Source organism: Crocuta crocuta, unplaced genomic scaffold (assembly GCF_008692635.1).
Source record: "Crocuta crocuta isolate KB4526 unplaced genomic scaffold, BGI_CrCroc_1.0 scaffold255, whole genome shotgun sequence".
Taxonomy (NCBI): Eukaryota; Metazoa; Chordata; class Mammalia; order Carnivora; family Hyaenidae; genus Crocuta; species Crocuta crocuta.
Window position 1 is genome coordinate 2,088,705 of NW_027530670.1, and position 20,346 is coordinate 2,109,050.

The following is a 20,346-nucleotide window of genomic DNA, read 5'->3' on the forward strand; positions in this document are numbered from 1 at the left end:
GGGGTGTGTGGACCTCATAGCCCAGGAAGAATTCACTCTGGTCCCTTCACACACACCCCTCCCCCATCTAGTCCTCCGTCTCAGCAGTGGAGGCAGACGGGCCAGGGAGCCACCGAGAGCAGAAGGTTCATCTGGCAGGAGGCCTATGTACAGACGGTAGGCAGGGCTGTCTCCGCAGGCAGGCAGCTCCACTCCAGGCTGGGCAACCCCAAAGGGCCCAAGGAGGCCCTCTACTCGCAGGCCAGCTTGCTGTCGAAGCTGGACAGGGCGATGGCGAAGGCCTGCAGCGCACACAGTGGGTAGTTGTAATCCATGGTGAACACATCCTCTGCTACACGGCCAAACTGCATCACAATGTAGTCCGCTGGAGGCAGGCCCAAGTGTGCCCAGAGAGAAACACAGAGGACAGAGCAGGGATGGTGGAGATGAGGAAGGATGGCCATTCAAACCCCAAGCAGAAAGAGGAAGTGAGAAGCAGAGATGCCAAGGGAAATCCCAAAGGAGGTAAAACACAGACCAGTTGGGAGAAGAGGTTGGAAAGGGAGCAGATGACAAAGGAGATACAAAAACCGGGGGACAGAAGAGGAGAAAAAGTCCATTCAGAGGGTGTTTCCACACCTGAGACTGCTGACTAGGGTTAGGGCTCCAAAGGTCCTTCCCAGAACCTCCCAGTTATCATGGTTAGAGAGCTCCTGACCTCTCAGCTAAGCCGTGGAACCCATGTCCTTAAGCTCTGGCCTGTACAGGCCGGGCTGGGTAACAACCCTGAGCTATGGGCCGTGGCTATCATGTGCACGGTATTGAGGAAGGGCAGATACACTCACGGTCATTGCCATGGATGATCTGGAAGTTCTTCACGGAGGCCTGTGTGACGCGCCCGTGGAAGTTGAGTACATAGGACTGCGTGTCGTCATTCCAGACAGGCGTCTTGTTTTGCAGTTCAATGATACTCTCCGTGTTCTTATTCTGCCAGCGCGCTAGCAGCGTCTCGTGCTCCTGGGAAGGCCGCCGCCCCTGAGCCAGGCCCCGCCCCTGCCGCCATGTCCCAACCACCCTGAGGAGGGGGCCTCAGATTTCCCTAGACCTCCACCTTGACCTCCAGGGCTTCTCACCCTCTGTCTCCTCCACAGACACCCACCAGCTACAGTTCTGCCCCCAGAAGTGCGTGCAGAGGCTGGGATGAGGTAGAGACTCACATTTCGGGGCCGGATGCAGACTCTCTCGTGAACCATGTTCATGCCTGGGACGATCACACTCATCTTCCGTGGCCCCTTGAAACCTAAGACGTTTGTCTCCTGCAAAACAAACACAAAACGAGAACTCAACACTGGCTATGTGAGGACTCTACTTACTTCAGGGAGATAGGGCAGGGGCTTGGGGGGAGGGAATAAAGATGATGAGCTAGGTTTCAGCATCTCCACGTGAATATCTAATAGGCATCGCTACACTTAACAGGTGCAGAACCGAGCTCCTGAATCTCCCTCCACTCTGCCCAAACCAGCAACTCCTACAGTCTCCCTCACTTCAGTTAATTCTTCCATTTGCTCATTCTTGACTCCTGTCTTTCAATCACAACCCACTTCTAATCCATCAGCAAATGCTGTCAACTCTGCCTTCAGATTATATCCAGAATCAACCACTTTCTACCAGCACCATCTCTCACCAAGATGACAGTAATAACCTTTATTTGGATTTCTTCTTTCCAACCTTCCCTGCCCATTTGTTCACATAGCAGCAAGCAGTCCTGCTAAGTCCCATCCTTTGTCTCCCCTGTTCATTCAGATTAAAAGCTGAAGGTCTTACCTTGACTGCAAGGCCCCATTACTTTCCTCCCCTCCATTTACTCTCTTCTGCACTCACTCGGCCTTCCTTGTGGTTCCCCCTACATGCCAGTCACCCAGGACATTAGCACTGGCTGTGTTCTCCTCTACACCTCCTTGGTTGGCTCTAACTTCCTTCTGGGCTTCACCCAAGCATTACCTCAGGGAGGCCCTCTCTCCCATCCTTTCTAAAAGCTTACACACACCTGAACATTTCATATCCCTCTTCTCTGCTTTGTTGTTTCTAATTCACATTTATCAGGAACATTTTTTTTTTTTGCTTATATATCTGTTTTATGCTGGTCTCCCCCAACAAGATTTTAAGTCGCATGAGGGTAAAAATGTACATCTCTCTTGTTCACTACTGTAACTTCAGTGCCTCAAAAGTACCTGCAACACTGCTGGGGCTCAGTAAGCGTCTGAAGAGATTTGGGCTGCCTCCCCAAACATGACCAGCAGGGGGCAGCACACAATCAAACAAAACATCTATCGAGCTCCCCTACAGGCCTCCTAGAAGTACCCATGCCCAGGTTAATGGGGGCATTAACCAATCCCTCATTTTAAAATGGAGACCACTCCCCTGTGTTTATATTCTAGTTTGGTCATTTAGAAGCTATGGGACATTGGCAAGTGACCCCACCTTCGGAGCTTCAGTTTCCTCATCTATATAATAAAAGAAATAAGACTGAGCTCTTAGGTTGTGCATTCAGTGAGATAATTCTGCAAAGGACTTTGTAGTCCATGCAGGGCCTAGGTACCTAAGGGAGGACTGGAGGGATGCATCCAGGGCTCCTGTCTCCTTTCCCGGAGGCTCCCGGGCTGGGCTATATAGAGGTCACCTGGTTCCCAGAGCTCCCCAGCCACATGGCCAGCTGTGGTCCAAGCTCTGAACAGAGGCAGGGGCCACTCTAACAAGGGGCAGCCCGACTCTGTACAGTCTCGTCTACCCACAAAGAGAGATGGAAACGCCCACAGGTCGGGCAAGTCCTCAGTGTCACATCTAACTTGGAGACCAGAGGCCCAGGGACACAGGACTTACATAGCACACAGCTGCCAACTCCTGACGCAGGGCTCCACTTTCCAAAGTAGAGGATGATGCCTTCTGAGGGTTGACTCCGTTGTCATAAACAGTGAACTTAGTGCCCATGAGGTTAGACCTGAAGGACAGGCAATCAATACAGGATCATGCACCTTCTGCCCTATGGCAAGGAAAAACTCAGTCTGTCCTGAGGAATCTGTAGAGCATTCTGGGTTGAGCCAGAACAGACCTTGGGGGGTGGGGGCAATGCTCACTGAATCCCCATGTTTGAAAGTGCTTCGTAAGCACAAGGCCTGAAATTGCTCTGAATAGAATCAATGGGCATCTTAGGTCAGTGAGAGAAATTCTGGGAGGTAAATCTGGGACCCGCAAGTTTCTCTTAAGGAACATCCTGTGCAAGGCTATACAGGGGGCTCACCATCCCATAGAGAGTGGATACCATAGATGAAGTCCTGTCCTGTCCAGCCCCATCTCCAGCATTAGCTCCTCACCTCTCAGCTTGACTTCTTTTTCCGCGTTCCAGCACTCCTTAGCAAACACTCCCCAAGACCGAACTCAAAGCCTTTCCCCAATCCCAGGGTTGCACTCTCTTCCCTCAAGGGCTCGCTCTCAGCCCTGCCGGCTAGCACTGACCATGGGGCCAGAGCAGCTCTTTCACGGTAGCCTCCATCTTCAATGCCCTCCTGAGGTGTGATCCGCCACTCTTGGTGGGCCCGCACCCCACTTGCCTGGAAGCACCTTAGGGTAAGGTGTTTAAAGTCCATCTCCAAGTCTGGCTCTAGGCTGGCACAGACCTGGGCCTATGGTTGGATCTGAGGGACAGACAGGCTTCCATGAGAGGATCTGACCCTGACCTAGATCTCCTTCAGGGACAAGATGTGCCCTGTCCAGGGTTTGGCCCTGCCTGCTTCCTAGGGGAGTGCTAGTACCGCAGTTTCCCGATGTAGCTGTCCCCTCCTCGAGACAAGTCTGTCGGGTCCACAGAGATGAGGTAATTGGAAGTTTTACTCTTCTTTCTCTTCCTTCCCGCCAAGAGGAACACCTTGGGGAATGGAGCAAAGTCATGTTCCAGGCTCAACTTCTGGTCATAATTCTGGGTGCCACGCACACACACGACTCTCCCTTGCTTTAGCTCCTGAACATACATGTACGCACACACACACATACGCACCAGCAAACACAAAGGTATGCACTGACCAGGCACGGAGGCTTCTGCCCCTTTGGGGGAACTGAAAGGTCAGTGTTGGATCTGAGGCTTCCAGTCACATCCCAGCCCACAGGACCTCAGGCCTTCTCGGGTGGACCTGCAGGTGCGGGCCAACCTCACCTTCTTCCCATCCTCGCGGTCCAGGTGCAGGAAGTAGGTGGGGTACATCCCCCGGTCCATCCCCTTCTTGTCCCGCGTGATGCGGCACTTGATGGTGATACCTTGGGGGGCCGGCCTCAGTGCAAACTCCTCGAGATCCTGGACCTCAACATCCGCCGAGGGTTCTGGAGCTGTTGGGCTGGGGGCCGAAGCTGCCTCCTACCAGGGAGAGAGTAAGAGCCTGAGCTCCAGAGACCCAGAGCAGCTGCAATTGGTAGTCTGGGATCCAAAGCTGCCCTCTGCTGTGTTGGTAGGAACTGGGGCAAGGTCCTTGGGACGTGGGCCTGGCCATGCTGGTCCTGGGACCAGCGGCTAGCGCTTCAGCCCTTCCCCCACCTCAGCTGTCCCTGGAGATGCAGACGGAGGATGTGGACAAGTTCTCAGGGCTATTCTGTGCAACTCAAGCTCCCCACTCCTGTCCTGGCTGAAGAGGAGGGAAGGCAGGATAGAAGGACAGAAGAGCCCTGGCCAGAGAAGCTCCTGATGGGGACCTAGGCCCAGTCCCAGTGGACCAACTCTATCATTTCTTCATACCCATCCCCCCTCCAGCCCGGATGATCAGTCCTCCGAAGACTACTGTCCACCCCCCTGCTGGGCAGGAGAGCGCCTCACCCTGACAGACTTCCTGCTGGTAGCCGAGCTGGGGCGGGTGTTGCTGTTCAGCTGGGAAGAACTGGAGCTATTCTCGTCCTCATCCTCCTCTTCCTCTTCAAAGCTCATGCTGCTGGAGACACCTGGGCCAGGCAGGGGAGCAGGCAGGACCGGGTGGTCACGTATGCACCGCCGCACAAACACGTCTTCAGAAGCGCTGAGCCACCCGTACACATACAGCCATAGGCACGCGCATATACACGCACACGCACACGCGCAAGGACACGTTCTCTCAAGTGCATGCATGAGCTGGGGCTGGTCACAGTCCTTAGGGTGTGACACCTCCCCACACCCAGCTTCAGCTCAGTCCCGAGATTCCCCCAACCCCCTAGTCACAGTGTCCATCTCCTGGGTAGTGAGGCCTGAGTGGAGCTGACCCTGTGCTGGGGACCTTCATGTCCGACTCCCCTCCCAGTCTGGCTGTGGCCTTCTGTCTACGCATTTCTCCCCACCTGGAATGCTGTCCCCAGCCTCATACTGCCTTAGTGGCCCTTTCTCCAGGAAGCCAGCCCTGATCTGACTTATTGGAACATGTGGCACTGCCAGGCTTCTGCCACCCTGTGCCAGGGACACCCTAAGCCAGGGTCATGGAGGAGAAACTCTGCGCGGCCGGTTTCCCAGGAGGATCTACCCTGCCACTTGGCAATCTGGCTCTGCTCCCCGAACTCAGCAGGTGTAGGGGAAACACTGTGCAAAAGGAGCTTTTTCAAAGGAACCAAAGAGAGGGGCAAACTGTCTCCAAACCCGGGCCTCCCTGGGGACAGGAGATGGAAGTGGGGAGAGAGGACTGGCTGTGGACTGGCTGCTCACCCTAGTTCACATTTGTTTTCCTTAACTTGGCCTTATCAGGGGCCCCCACACCCAAGTTTCTCATTGGTGTCCAACTGCGCCCCCCTCACCAGGGCCTGTGAGGGCTGGAACAGACACAGGAGGGCCGTGCTCAAGAAAGGTGCATCTAAGAACCTGGGACTGAGCTTTGGGGGTGTCACTGAACCCCCACAGGGCTCACCCTTCCTCTGCATCGTGGCACGGAGGTCCTGCCCGCTGGGCTGTGCGCCCCCAGCAGCTGCCGTCTCCCCCGCGTCCTGGGCGTGGTCTGACTGGCCCACAGTCAGGATCTGCACCGGGCCTCGGGCCTCACACTTGTCTTCCGCCAGTGCTGCTGGCCCGCCGGTGCCTGCAGGCCACGGACACTCCTGAGTCCCGTGGGGGTTGGTGGGGAGGGAGAGCCTGGATTCTCAGACATCCTTGAAGTGGGTGAGGGATGAGTGGAGGACCCTCTGCAAAACTTTATTTGCAAAACTGATTTTTTTAAAAACTAATGATTGCTGCCAGCCTCTTAATGATCAGTAAGCTATGAAGGGACATGGGCTTCATTTCTTCTGCTGTTCCCCCAAATTAGCTGCTGGGGGTCAGTTTGAAATGGTTCATATCCCTAAGGAAAAGACAGCCATACAAAACCAACTGCACAGTGAAAAAGTCAAGATGGAGAACAAGGATCGATCATGACCAGAGCAAGGCCACCACTCATTCACAGACATGACCAGCTCCCGGTTACCAGTGCTGATAGATCTCTCCCTCTCCCTCTCTCTCTCTCTCTCTCACACATACACACACACACACACAGTGACTCATAGACATCACTCAAAACATGGGGCCTTCTGAAAAGGTGGAGTTTGACATACACTCTCTTTCTCACGTGGAAGATCGCTCCATCCCATGTCACCCAGCCCAACGTGCCCATGTGACAGAAGGCCTGGCCCACACAGGTGGCAGCTGCCCTGCCTGGCCTGGCGCTGCCCCAAATGCTGCTGTCAGCTCCAGAAGCCTATGAACCCTGACACACGACTGTCCGACCATGGCCCAGAGGCCTGGGAGCCACTGCCCCTGCACAAGGGTTGAGGACAGTGTCTAGCCAGCAGAGACAGGACTTGTGGCAGGCGCCACTATAAAACTATCGTTGAGGGGCACCTGGGTGGCTCAGTCGGTTAAGCGGCAGACTTTGGCTCAGGTCATGATCTCACGGTTCATGGGTTCGAGCCCCACGTCAGGCTCTATGCTGACAGCTCAGAGCCTGGAGCCTGTTTCAGATTCTGTGTCTCCCTCTCTCCCTGCCCCTCCCCCACCCGCTCTCTGTCTCTCAAAAAATGAGTAAAAACATTAAAATATTAAAAAAACAAAAACAAAAAACTGTTCTCATTCTCTGGGGATCTTTTTGGAGAGAGAGGAACATAGAGAACAGACTGGTCTGTGGGCCTGGAGGGTGGAGTTAGGACTAGAGCAGAGGAGCCCTGCACAAGGATGGGCAGGTGGCCCAGCAGCAGTGACACCTGCTGCAGGGAGGGTCCTGGTGGGGACAGGAGACAGCAGGGCNGCAGGGATGCACCTCACTTCCAGGCGGTAGGGAGAGGCTGCCCACACCCACAGGCCAGCCAGGGGAACCCCAGGAGCTAGACACAGCCCGTGAGCCGGCTGGGTGGGGGCCTGAGTGCCGTTCGTGCCTTCAAGGAGGCCTCCCTCCCTGTCCCTTACCTCCAAGTCTGGAGGAGAAGCCTCCCCCCAACCCTCCAGTGGGAGCCAGGCCTCCTGAGGAGGGCAGTAGTGGAGCCAAGCCAACCTTTGTGCTTCCCCTTCTTCTCCTTCCTAGAGGCCCCGCCCTGGCCCCCCGCTGCGGCGGCGGCTGCCTTGGTTCTCTTGGCTGAGGCTGGTGCTGTTGGGCGGGCAGCTCCCAGCTGTGCACTGGTAACTGTGTCGGCCTCTTGAACTGCTCAGGAGAGAGCCAGGGAGAGAGCGCGAGGGAGAGACAGAGAAATGGGCACTAGGTGAGACCAGAGCTCCAAGTGGAACTCACTTCTCAGCACGACATTTCCCAGGGCCCCACCACCACTGGAGCCCCACCGGGGCCTCTGTACACCCATCTCTCTCAACAAGGCAAAGGGGCCTGGGACAGACTGGCCAGAAGGAGGAGGCACGCCCACCCCAGGGTGATAAAGTCACAACAAGCTGGCCTGCACCATGATCCCGTCAAGAAGCACTGCAGTCCATCTCTGGGCCAGCAAACATACTGGGCCTGGGCAGGGGAGGGAGAAGATCTGGGAGAATGTGGGTCACTGACAATGGCAAAGACAGAAAAGGCTGCCTCCCCTAGAAGAGCCCAGAACTAGCAGGGCACACACTGCAGGAAGCCTGCGCTGGCCCTCCTGGGACAAGCCCGCGGGAGCCCGGAGCACCCCCGAGGCAGGAGACTAAGTCTGGGACACGGAGAGCTGCACACATCAACAGAGAGGTCTCATAAGGGTCACAGTGGGGTGGCCTCCAAAGTCTCCACACATCAGACCCCCAACCTGCTCAAAGTCCCTAAATGACTTCTCAGTGCTCGTAACAAGAAGACTAACATTTTCCTGCAAGTCTGGCCCCTCCAGCTCCCCTCCACTTGGCCTTGGCCTTAATCGCACACTCCTCACTTCTCAGGAGACCCGAGTCCCAGCCGCACCGGGCTCTTCCAGTGCCTTGTGCACCCCATCCTCCCTCTTGCCACAGAGGTCTTGCTCCGGCTGCCTGGACTGCCCTCACTATTGACACTGTCCCCCAACACCAACTAAACTCCCACTCAACCTGTGCCCTCCTCAGGGAGACTTTCCCTGACCCCAGTCCGGGAGTAGGCGCTCTGCCATTCATTCACAGAGCCTGGTTTCTTTCTGCAAAACACACCTGGGACATTGTTTAACTCTCTCTGCCCTCCTAGACCTTAAAGTCCATGCACGAACAGAGACCACACCTACTTTGTGCTTACCCTGGACCCTCAGCCTCTAATCCAGAGCCTAACACAAACCAAGCCCTCAAAGTATATTTAAGAAATGAATCTTTAACATGAAAGAGCATGGCCAATAAATCAAAAGCCGTTTACTGGGATAAACACCTCTGATTTATGCCAAACTCCCCAGTCATTCTCTGGAAATGGCCCTCTTGTATTTAACATCAAGAGCCAGCAGAGGGCAGGGCAGGTGGCAGCTAGGGCTGCAGGTGGGGGTGGCAGGTGCTCTTGGACACTCCCATCCCAGGCCAGCCGGCCACCTATGCAGCCACCTCCTGGGGCTCTGAGTGTCAGGCTGGGCTGGGCAAGCCTTCCCCNAACAGCATTCAGTGAATGACCACTGTGGAACACACCATGGCCGCTTCAATTTTTCAAAGCCCCAAGTCACAGAATTATCCTCACTTTGCAAGGGGAGAAAACCCAGAGAGGGGAAGTGACTTGCTCACAGTCACAAGTGAGCAGTGACCTATGATGGTATGACCGGAAGCTGTGACTCGTCACATAGGAGGGGCACTCTGTCCGGAGGGGCTGCCATCCTCCTGCAGGCCTGGCCCTGCCCCGGGCACACGATCTGTACTCAAAAAACAGCTGCCGAAACAGCTGCATGGCAGTGACTTACGCGACTCCCAAAGCCTCAAGATGCCTGAGCACATGCAGGGCCCCGGGATCCAGGCCCCAGCCTCCCTCAGCCCGCCTCCCTCCACCGGAGCTGGGAGCCGCACCAAACCTCAGCACACCCCGACAGCAGGCCAGCAGCAAGTCCCTGAGCGGCTCCCCAGAGCAAAGCCAGGGTGTGAGGCCACAGCACAGGGCCTCCCAGGGGGACCCAAGGGCAGATACCTTGGTAGCTGGTGCTGCCGCTGCTGCTGAGGTAGGACTCCACCAGGGGGGCCTGCTCCTCCGACTGCCGGGCCCGCCGGCTCCGGGGCCGCCCGTCCGCATTGGCCTGCACCATCAGGGGCTCCTGGCGCTTCTTCTTCTGCTTCTGCTCCAGCAGGGCCCGCTACAGAGGCACCGGACAGGCAGGGGCGTTGGCGGGCCCCAAGAGGGCAGCTTATCACTTCTGCCTGGAGGGCAGCCTCCCAACTGGGCTCAGAGGGGAGGCCTTGCTCGCTCAGCTCAGTTCTAGAGGTTGCCATGGGAGCCACAGCCTGCTCTGGGCCAAGGCACCTTGACCTTTGGTCCAGCAAAGGAGGCAAAAGGACCCTCCAGACGTCCAGGGCACAGACCTCCAGGGCTCCACGTGCAGTGGTCCGGCTGCCCGCCAGGCAGAAGCCCTGGGTCCTGGGGCAGTGCTGATGCTGAGCTGCTCAAGACAGGGCTGGCCTCTCTTCTGTGAGAGCCTCCTCCACAGACGCAGCCACCCCAGGAAGGGAGACAGTCCTCCCTCCCCACCTTGGCGACTCGGGCCAGGATGGCAAACACTGACCACGGCCCCAGCCCCACTCACCTGCCGGTCAAGCTTCTGCTGCCTCAGGTTGCTGCCCTCATCATCTAAGACACTGCAGAGGGAGAGAGGGGCGCTCAGGGCCTGCCCGCCGGGTGCCAGGATGGAGTCCAGAGTCCACCCCCAGCACAACTGCATTCTTGAAACCCGTCCCGTCATGACTCCAGGGCACACAGGAGAGGGAGGAATCGTGGAGCCATCTCTGGAAACTGGCTCCAGACAAAAAGGTGTGAGCCATATTTTTGTCACTTTAAAGCTTTCTCCTGCTGGGAGCCCTGCTGACTCAAGGAGTTCCCAGTCAGCCCAGGCCCCTGGAAGTACAGGAGGAGACTTTCCCTTTGGGCCCATGAGCAGGGACATGCCTGGGACCCAGAGGAACCTGTTCCAAGGCCGAGCTTCAGAGCCAGGCGCCGGTCTGTTCCAGCTCCCTCTCGGATCTCACCAGCTCTTCCCCTCTGTCTTTCCATCCTTTCTGGAGGAGGCTGGATCCTCTGGGGCAGACTCTTTCCCCTTCTGTTCAAACTTCTGGCTCTCCGGGTAACAGAATAGAGGTGCCAACGCTGCCCACTCCCCTTCTCCACTTCAAGCGGGTTGAGGGTCCCCTCATTCAGGAGAGTGAAGCTAAGAGACCAACTAGTCCCTCAGGGCAGGGCTAGAGCTGGGTGGGCATGTCTGCAAACAGACACAGCGCCACAGTGCACAGCCCAGCAACCAGCCCACGTGGCGCAGGGGGCACCAGGGCATCAAATCCTTGAGTCCCTAAGGTCCTAGAACAGGCAGCATCACCTCACAGAGACCAGACCTGCCTCCCAGGAAGGCCAGCATAATCAGGGAGCTCCAACCACTCAGCCTTCCTTCTAGTCCAAGACACATACATGAGACCCGTGCCCAAATTCTATAAAAGTCAAGGCTGGGGGCAGGGTAGGAGCCTGAAGATCTGAGCCCTAGGAATCCCCAGGCTGCCCTGACCCAGCTCTGCTGGAGCCTGCCCCTGAACCAGACCTTGTGTGGGCACCTGCACAGGCTTGCCTGAGTGCAGCAGGTTTGTGTGTGAAGCTCTAAGTGTAGCTCGTACATGTGTACACACCAGGAGGTGTCCTAACATTTGAGTACATCTACAGGGAGAAGCACATACCTGGGTATCTATGTACATAAACACCTGCATAAGATGTGGGTGTGCTCGTGTGCTGGTGAGTACAGTGTGCATATAAGGGGGAAAGAGGAGGTCAAGTCGCCCCGAAGACAAGGGACAGCCATTTCCACCTCCTCCAGACAACAGCAGCTCTTTCTAGCTGAAAGAATCATTGACTTAAAATGTCCCTTTGGCTCATTGAAACTACCCGTGCATCCATGTGCTGGGGGAGCCAGCCCAAGGGGCAGGAAGTCCATGGACTACACAGCCCACCCCCCACCTCTGGCTTCACCCACACCTCCCTGGCCACAACCTGTAACAACTGCATGTTTTAACTGGCAGCTGTCCTACCTGCATGAAGGCCTTTCCCGATACCCATGGGCTGTTCTACACTCAAGAGGGAGCCCCCACTGTGATCTGGGGCCATGCACAGCCTTATGCACCAAAATCCTTGGCTGTCAGAGCACAAGAGAAGACACTACTGAACAGACATGCTTCTAAATCAAGGCCTCAGTCCACCTAAAATAGTCCAGAGCTGCACGTGGGACTCCCTAAGGCATTGCCAGGACTGGGGGACAGGGAACCAGCTCTTAAAAATGCAAGCTGGCTGGGACAGTGAGTGCCCCATCAGAGAAAAGAGGCAGCACAGGAGGGTGGCAGCAATGGTCTTGAAGAAAGGATGCAGGTACTAGGGTGAGCAAGGTGTCTGGGGGCCCTGCCAGGTTTGAGGGGCTGCTCTCTGCCACTGGCCTCTCCACCTAAGCCAGTGGTCTGACTGAACGATGCCAAGGCAAAGCATCTGCTCCCACAGACCTTGAAGGGTCAGTCCACAAACACCACTGCCCACCCCGGGCTGCCACACGAGCAGTGCATACTTGTTTATAGCCCGCAGGATACAGATGGAGACTAGAGTCTGGACCCCATGTGGCACGTGGCTGACAGGAGCGACGGGGCCTGAAACCAACCCGTGCTCTGCTTGCCACACTCTGGGCACACACAGGGCAGCCTGTAATCTCAGTCATGTGCTAATGGCCTGGCCACAGGCACCCATGTCACCTCCACAAGGCTGCTGGCTCCGCTACCTGCCAGCAGGAGATGCAGGCTCATGGCTGACTGGGATGCCCTGAGTCACTCATCCTTTCACAGGGCAGGGCCGGGGGCACTCATCTGGGGCATCCTGGCACTGGGCTTGCTGAGCAGGGCAATGAGGATGCCTCCCATGGTGCTAACACTAACATCTAGGGTCATTTAGAAGAGGGGACATCCACCTGAGAGTTAAGCTGACATTAGCAAAGCTACCTCCGGAACTGCTGGGTCACAGTGGCAGCTCAATGGACAAAAGGCGTCCCCAGGCATGGAGACCTTGCTACCCAGGGCCTCGAAGGTCCTTATCTGCTACAGGAGGGTGCATCCCTGGCCCAGGCTATTGTCCCATGGCCAGAGTCATTCCACACAGTCACACCCAGGTAAGGAGGCTGCTTTCCTCTTCCTTTGGCCCCCTCTCCTTTCCCTGATGGAGGAGAAAGGCTTTAGTCACAGTGGTAAGACTATAGGTAGAATGGACTTCACCACCAGACATGGATGGATGAACAGAAAGACGAATGAACAAGGGGCAGGCTTCTGAAGAGACACCAGAAACTCAGATACCCTGGAGGTGCCTAGAGAGCCATCCACCACCTCCCTCACCACCAGGCCTGTTGGAGCAGCGGGCGGGGGGGGGGATGGGGGGGGGATGTGCAGGGGGGGGGCGGCAGCTGGGTGAAGCAATATGGGCCCGGTGAGCCAGAACGTGCCAGGCTGAGCAAGGCCCACCCAGGAAGGCCAAAAGTCAGTGCACCTACATGGGGTGGCTCCGAGAGCAGGCAGCAGCAGGTACAGTGAACAGGCTCCTGGTACAGTCCTGTTGCTAGCAAAGCTGCAGAGGCAGGAGGCGGACCAGGGGCCCCCAACAGGGACAGGCCTCGAATGCCCAACAGCAACGTATCTGGGGTGCACAACACCCTTCCTGGTGGATAACTGGAATCCCATCCTCACAAATCCCTGCAGCTTTGGAGAACAATGACAACAAGGATGGCTGTCTCCAGGGAGTCCAGGAAACCCCTCGCTTCCTCAGCAGGCCCGGCCCCACCTCTGCAGACAGCCCTGCCTCTCCGCTCCCACTGCAGCACCTTCCTTTCTCACCAACACTCCCAGCTCACGTCTGCCTGATGGGTACTGTTCTCGGTGGCGCTAAATGATAACCACAGAGAAGACAGTAATGGCTTTTTAACAACTCGGGCTCCAATAATGGAACCACTGCCAAGCCCAGGCTGCCAGCTGCAGCCCCGCCAGGAGACAGGACAGGAGACAGGACACTGATGGATGGGCCCGCCAGCTCACCCCGGTGGCTCCTTCGCTACCGGCGCCTCCTGCTGGGGACCAGACCAGGGAGGTCCAGGAAAGCACTGGCCACTGGCTCACAAGAGTTGGAGAAACCCAGCCTGCGGTGTCCATCAATCCGTTCACTCTGCCCAGGGCCAACGAGGTGGCCCTTCACCTCCCACAGGGACAGCCCCTTCATGCCCCCTCATTTCCCCCCAGATGCCCAACAGATATCTGGAGAGAAAACCGAGCTTGACAACAACTGAGCGGGGGCACTTCTCCCACGGGATGGAAGAACCAAACAGGGACAACACGCTTCGGACAGCTCCCTGCCTCTCAGATGCCACCCCGCATGCTCAGCTAACCCAGAGCTGACCAGAGGCCTGGGGGCCAGGCTACCCAGGGACAGGCCCGTACTCCACGGCCAATTCACCCTCCCTTATATGTCCTCATTCCTTCCACTCAGTCAGAGTGGAAACTGCCCCTTCTGGACCCAGGGAAATGGCCTTCCAGGGGAGGTAAGATCACCCAGGGGGGCCCCAGGCTGCAACCCGTCCCCAGTGCCAGACTCCCCTACCCCCACCCCAGCACACCCAGATCTGTGGCTTCCATTGCCTAGTGGCTGCCTGGACCATCACGGAAACACAGTACGAGTGGGAGCACGGGGAGCTCCAGAAGGAAGAAGATAACACTGTGCACAGGAGTCCCAGCCTCCCAGGATGCACCGTCTCTCTCTGTTCCAGCTGCTGGCTCCCAAACTTAGCAGGTGTATTAAAACTGCTACAGGCACTGGGCCCTGGGCCCTGATTTGGTAATTCAGAACTTCTGGGGAAGTTACCCCAGATTCAGTCTCTCACTGCACTCTCTTTTAAAGCAAGAAACGTAGGTGATTCTAATGCTCAGCCATGCAAATGAGGACCAGGAGCCACAGCTGGTGCTCTCTAAAGAACAAGAAAGAAATGGGGGACTTGCTGGAAGTATGCAAATGCGGCCTTATGTTCAGATGGAGGAAGGAGTTATAGTCTGCAGATCAACGAGTCTTACGCAGGCCCCAGGTTAAGATCAAAGGACAGGCAAACTGAGCAGCTAGAAGACTCAGGGACCACCCGGAGCGAGCCTAGTCCACTAGCAACTCAGGGCACCTGCCCCCAGACCTATCGGGGAAACCGGGAGGACAGCACAGTCAGGCTTCCGCAGGGACTCGCAGGGACCAGTGACGCAAGATGGGACCGTGGGCAAGATGAAGCCATGTGAGTGGCTCCTCCAATGAGACAGAACGCAAAGGGTTTTGCAACAACAGGGCATGGCGTAGTCAGAGAAGGTTTCTAGCATCCCGCTTGCCCTGGTTGGCGGGTTTACTGAGGACCTAAAGACAAGTCAGGCTTCTCAGCAGACTTCAGGCGATGTGAAGTAGAAGTGATACTAAGCTGTTCATTAAGACAGGACTTCAGGTGGTCCAGAGCATGATCTAACGGTTTGGGAGCTCGAGCCCCGTGGCAGGCTCTGTGCTGACAGCTCAGAGCCTGGAGCCTGCTTTAGATTCTGTGTCTCCCTCTGTGTGTCTCTCTGCCCCTCCCCTGCTCACACTCTCTCTTTCAAAAATAAACATTAAAAAAAATTTTTTTTTAAAGACAGTAGTACTTCAGAAGACACTGGAGAGCTAGCAGAGTCTAACCAATGGAAACCTAAAAGGAGAATGTCACGTCTCACATGTGGGCGCCAAACCTAGGTCTTCGCTACAGGCAGGGGGAGACAGGGCTTTGACATCAGCCTGATGAGACTCTAGGGTTCTGTTTACAGAGGCCTCAAGGTGACTAGTCAGTGAGCCAAAGCCATCCCCCAAGACGGTGAGGACTCAAGGTCAGCCAGGGAGCAGAGGCCCGGGGCCAGGAAGTAACAGCCTCCCTCCGCTGCTGTGGGACAGGCCACACCCGGGAGGCTGCAGGCGGCTCCAGGCCTGTGCTGGAGGAGGGCACCAGCCTTAGGGTACCCACAGGGTGCCTGTTCCCCAAGTCCACTCTATCACCGTGTTTCCTTCTCCTTCCGCCCTAAGCAACACCAGGAAGCCTTCCCAAGGGGGTCTGGGCCGAGCGTGGCGAAGAGACTCTGCTCCTCGCCCGTGCCACCAGAGGCGGAGCGGCAGGCCACGGTGTCGGGGCGCCCGAGGCTTCCCACGCGGGCAGCACTGAAAGAGTCTGGTCTTGCTCGGTCAGCAGTCATTCCACTCTCCAGAAAGCGTAGTGAGGAAGTGGTGGGAAGACATCAACAAGAGCCAAGAAGGGGGAACACCCAGAGGCAGGCGGAGGCTCACCCCAAGGAAGAACTCTCTACCCGTCACAGCTACCTGCTGGCGGGCTACTGCAGAGAGCATTCGCACAGAGGGCTGGACGGTAAGGGCCCTTCCAGCCGAGCTCCTCATTCTCTAACCTAGGCCCACACTCTTCCAGAAGTATTCCTTTTCCTGAAGGAGGAGTACTATATCCCTCAGGTATGCTGACAACCTGTGAGTGGAGCCAGGAAGGCCCGGAAGTCCTGAAAGCTATCTGCGGATGCCGCTTTGATTCAAAGTTGCAAGGCATCCTGTCTATGCCGCCTCATGCCAGGCACCCAGCCAAGAACCAGATGAGGTCCCTGCTCTCCAGGAGTTCAGGGCCTGGCTGGAGGGACACCTGGCAGTGGCCGCAGGACCATGCAGACAGAGCGCTGAGCACAGGGCCGGCCAGCACTCCTCGCTCTCAATGCTCCACCTGCGGCTCATCGAAGGTTGTGAGGTCAGGAATGAAGGGCATTTAATACTCAAGAACAACACAGATGGAGAGAAGATGGCAAAAATGGAAATTACTACTAGTAATAACAGAAACATATCAAAAGGCAAAACAGTGTTCCAATTGTTCAACTTTATAAACTAAATGGCTCCCTTCTGGGTCAGAATGGGAGATTAGTCCGTAATCATTATCAACTGAGCCACAATTACCCTTAAGAAGATTATCACCAACTGGCGTCGCTTCGAAGAAAATGAGCCAGGCCTAGGGAACGCAGGTGCAATCGTCACAGAGGGAATGAAACCCCCACCAGGAGAGCTAACAAGAAATTGACCGCTTCTCTCCCCCAAACCAAATGACACATTCCAGTTCTGACATGCTGTGACACCGGGGGAAACCTCATACCAGAGCGTGTGCACACGTGCCCACCCCCCTGGCCTGCAAGGAAACTGCCTTGCCAGTCTTCTGCCCCAGTTTTCTGTGATCACACAGGCATGTGGCTTTAACTGCAATCAGCAGCCCAGTTAATGCAAGGAGGCAATTTTCGTCTCCTCCTCTCAGCCCAGGTCTCCCCATTCTGGAAGTCGACACCTAAAGTACGGTGCTCTCATAGGCTCAGTGCATGCACGGGCCTCTCAGCAAGGCACGAGGGATCCGGGCAACTTCTGACTATAGCCTGCTCCCAGCCTGAGACACACCCTCTCCACCACAGAGCAATGGGACAGCAAGCGGGAAGGGCGTGCTGCCAAGCCACTCCTCAGGGACAGGCTGCCAGGGCGATAGGACTGTGTGCTCCAGGTGCAATGTGCGGGCCCAAGGAGGTGATGGGGCAATGGGGCGGCTGGACCTAGGCTGCAGCAAGTGCCAACTCCCTCCTCGAAGGATGCCAGTGCCCTGGGCATTGGAGGACAATGCCACTTCGCAGAGACAACCCCACCTCTCCAGGGTCCCCTTTCCCAGAGGCAGGATTAAGCCTCCCCTATTTAAGGCAGACTTTCTCTAACACCTGTGTACTCACTCGACGCATTGCTTTGGTCTTTGGCTCCTGGGAGAGGCTTCCTTGAACCATGATCTGGCCTGGCCCCCAGCCGGCCAGACCCTAAACACACTATCATATCTACAGCCACAATATTGTCCCCTCCCTCCCAAGTTAGTCTGTGGCCACCACCTGCCACCTCCCCCAAACTCGTCCTTCCACAGCACTAGAGGCCACTCAGCCCACAGGCACAACCCCAGGCACCTCTGCTGGGTGGTGAGAAAAGGTTAATGATACTCCTTGGGGCCGCACTGTCTTCTTGAAGTCCCTCAGTACAGGTGTGTCAAGAAAGCCAGGATGCTCCAGCAACGACCTGTGCCACTAGCCTGGATGCCCAGTGTAGAGTAGCAGTTCTTCTGAGTCAGCAACCCCCCAGTCTCCTGATAGAAATCTCTCGCTGATATATGGGAGACTCTGAGGTGTGGCTGCATTATGTCTTCAGGAAACCCAGGGAGTGACTCGTGGATGTGTGCATGTGTGTATGTTGGCGGGAGGAGCACCCACAAATTCTAACTTGGGAAACCCTAAAGCCCCCAAGGGAGCTGAGATTAGAGACAATCCTTAAAAGAAACCCTGAATCCCCAAGCCAGTTGACAGGTGCTGTTTGCAGAAGGATCTGCTTTTAACAAGCTTCGGGCGGTTTCAGCTGGTTTCCATTTTGGATGCTGTCTGGACAGACTCATAGAAGAGCTCCGTCAGAAGTACTTCCTATCAGTGACCAGAATCAAGTCCCTCCCTGAGAGCTTCTGTGTTACAAGGCAGGTCCTGAGGGTCTGTTCCTACAACCTGTGCACCTAAGCAGGCGCTAACATATTGGACGCTAGCAGTCCAGCACCCATTTTACACACATGCCTCTCTGGGAGGCCTAGAGACAGCCCCGTAGCCCATGGCAACCAGGAGCCAATAGGTGGCCAAGGATCTGGCGCTCCCTTGACGATGAGCTCTATTCCAGTGGTAATGGAGAGAACGGAGTGCATGGGGGAAAGGCCTGCACCTGTGTGAAACCCCAACACCCCTCCCCCACCCGACCTCCACGCCAGTGGCGAAGCCCAACTGTCCTTAGGACAGACCACAGTCTGGGAATACAGGGTGGCTGTGCTTTCATGAGTGTTCTTATGCATGTAAAGGCAGTTCTGTATTGTGAGTTGCTGTGCGTCCAGGTGTAGACCTGTAGTAAGTGGATTTCTCAGTCTGATACAGAGTAGTATCTGAGTGGGTGGCAGGTGTTGTCCAACTACTGGATGTGTGTGTGCACAGGTAGTAGTACAGCCATGTGAGCCCAAGTCAGTGTGTAGGGAAATGTACAGGATGCATGTGTATATGAGCAGCCTGTGGTCTTGGTTCAGAATAACTCTCCAGGAATTCATGCCTTGAGTGTGTGAACCGACCAGCAGGAGCATCTTTGGCCGGATGCACCCACGGGGAGGTGCGTGCCTGCAGCTGTACAGGGTGTCTGTCCACGGCTACACTGGCATGTGACCCGGTGTGCTTGGGCCTAGGAGGGGGCTCAGAGCAGTGCGCTCCTTCCCCAGGCGGCCACATGGCACTGGCCCGACCCAACAAGGGCCCACACAGGTCCAGGGCACTGGCCCCTTCAGCAACCCCGGCGGATGGGAGATGAAGCAGGGCAGGTGGGTTCAGTGTGCCCGGGGCCCAAAGTTGGGGTAGGAAGGCCCAGCGCCTCCAGCCCGCGCCCGCAGTGTTGGATGGGATGGATATAGGAACCCTGCGCCCCGGTTCGGGGTGGTGGGCGGCCTCGCCCTCGGCGATGGAGGGTAGTGGGCTGGGCCCGTGTCCCGGAGCTGAAGTGGGGGTGGAACCGGCTCCCGCGTACCTGTAGGGAATCCAGTCGGAATGCGGCTTGGAAGTCATGTCTCCCGGGGGCGGGGCGGCGGCTGCGGCTCAGGACGCCGGGGCCCGCGGNTGGGAACCGCGGGGACTCCGGCTCCACACACGTGACCGCGCCCGCGCCCGCGCCCACCCGAGGCTACGACTAATGCCATTGGGCGGGTCTCCAGACCTCCGAGCCTCAGTTTCTTCCTCTGTGAGGCGGGGATAATTCTAACTCCTACTGCCTAGCATACCTGTCTCCACTAAGGAATGGGAACCGCTGCTCTGATCGGGGATAGGGAGAGGGAAGGGGAAAGGTTGGGATCCTTAGGTGCCGGAAGGGATTGAGGTCTAGAACCTAAGAGGTCCCAGGGAACCTGCAGTTCCGAAGTCTGGAGGCTGGCCTTCCTCTACCTGCCCCTTCCACTTCCCCATCCTCCCCACCCCCGTTCTCACAGGCCCCCGAGGAACCTCTGGTTTTTCTGTGCAGGAGCTGCTTCCCAGCAGCAGTGGAGTCTTTCCCTTCTAAGCTATAGCAATCAAGGAGAACGTATACCGTCAATTGCATTCCCAGCCCTTATGAATTTATATTATTTAAGCTCCATAACAGCTTTGAGAGGCGAATATTTTATTCCTATTTCTGGAGAATAAAGCCTCAATAATGGTAAGATGCCCAAGGACAGAAATCTACAAAGCGATGGAACTGAAATAGAAACCAGGGTCTCTGTCCTCCAAAGCTCTTTCTAGGGGGTCACACTTAAAAGGAGGCAAAAAAACTTCTTAACGAAGGTCATCTTAGAGTCTCTGAGCTCTGAGGAGGTCTTGGCTGTGACTCACACCAACTGTAAAGCAAGCCATGGCATGATGAGGTGAAGGGTAGTGGATCCACAGCCGGCTGACAGCAGCAGGGAGGAGAGGACAGGTGTTCTGGCAGCGGTCTGCTGAGGGGCACCATCTCCCCACCACAAGTGGGTGTCCTCATGTGCGCCCCGGATTCAGCAGCGCACACACCCCGTAACCATGCCAGAAGAGGGTCCGTGTGAGGATTCTCTGGTGCTGAACAGACCATCACGACTGCACGACTTTGT

At 56.4% G+C, this 20,346-nt stretch overlaps 1 protein-coding gene and 1 long non-coding RNA gene across 3 annotated transcripts; one reads left to right on the forward strand and one right to left on the reverse strand.

The window, feature by feature from the left end:
* On the reverse strand, positions 1-19,323 carry TUB (TUB bipartite transcription factor). 2 transcript variants are annotated; one of them, XM_077769165.1, is made up of 12 exons: positions 19,263-19,323; positions 10,141-10,192; positions 9,531-9,693; positions 7,494-7,640; positions 5,886-6,053; positions 4,838-4,959; positions 4,187-4,384; positions 3,789-3,901; positions 2,860-2,977; positions 1,197-1,295; positions 825-996; positions 1-364 (listed from the first exon to the last, which is right to left on the reverse strand). In XM_077769165.1, the coding sequence occupies exons 1-12, from the start codon at positions 19,298-19,300 to the stop codon at positions 231-233; spliced, it is 1,524 nt and encodes a 507-aa protein (XP_077625291.1). In that variant the 5' UTR covers positions 19,301-19,323; the 3' UTR covers positions 1-230. The 2 variants fall into 2 exon arrangements, with proteins under 2 accessions (XP_077625291.1, XP_077625292.1); XM_077769166.1 differs by lacking the exon at positions 5,886-6,053.
* Positions 423-2,509, forward strand: LOC144235599 (uncharacterized). The gene is made up of 3 exons (XR_013336257.1): positions 423-504; positions 1,131-1,335; positions 2,418-2,509. It is a non-coding gene; the product is annotated as an uncharacterized LOC144235599 (long non-coding RNA).
* Positions 19,324-20,346: the final 1,023 nt, after the last annotated feature.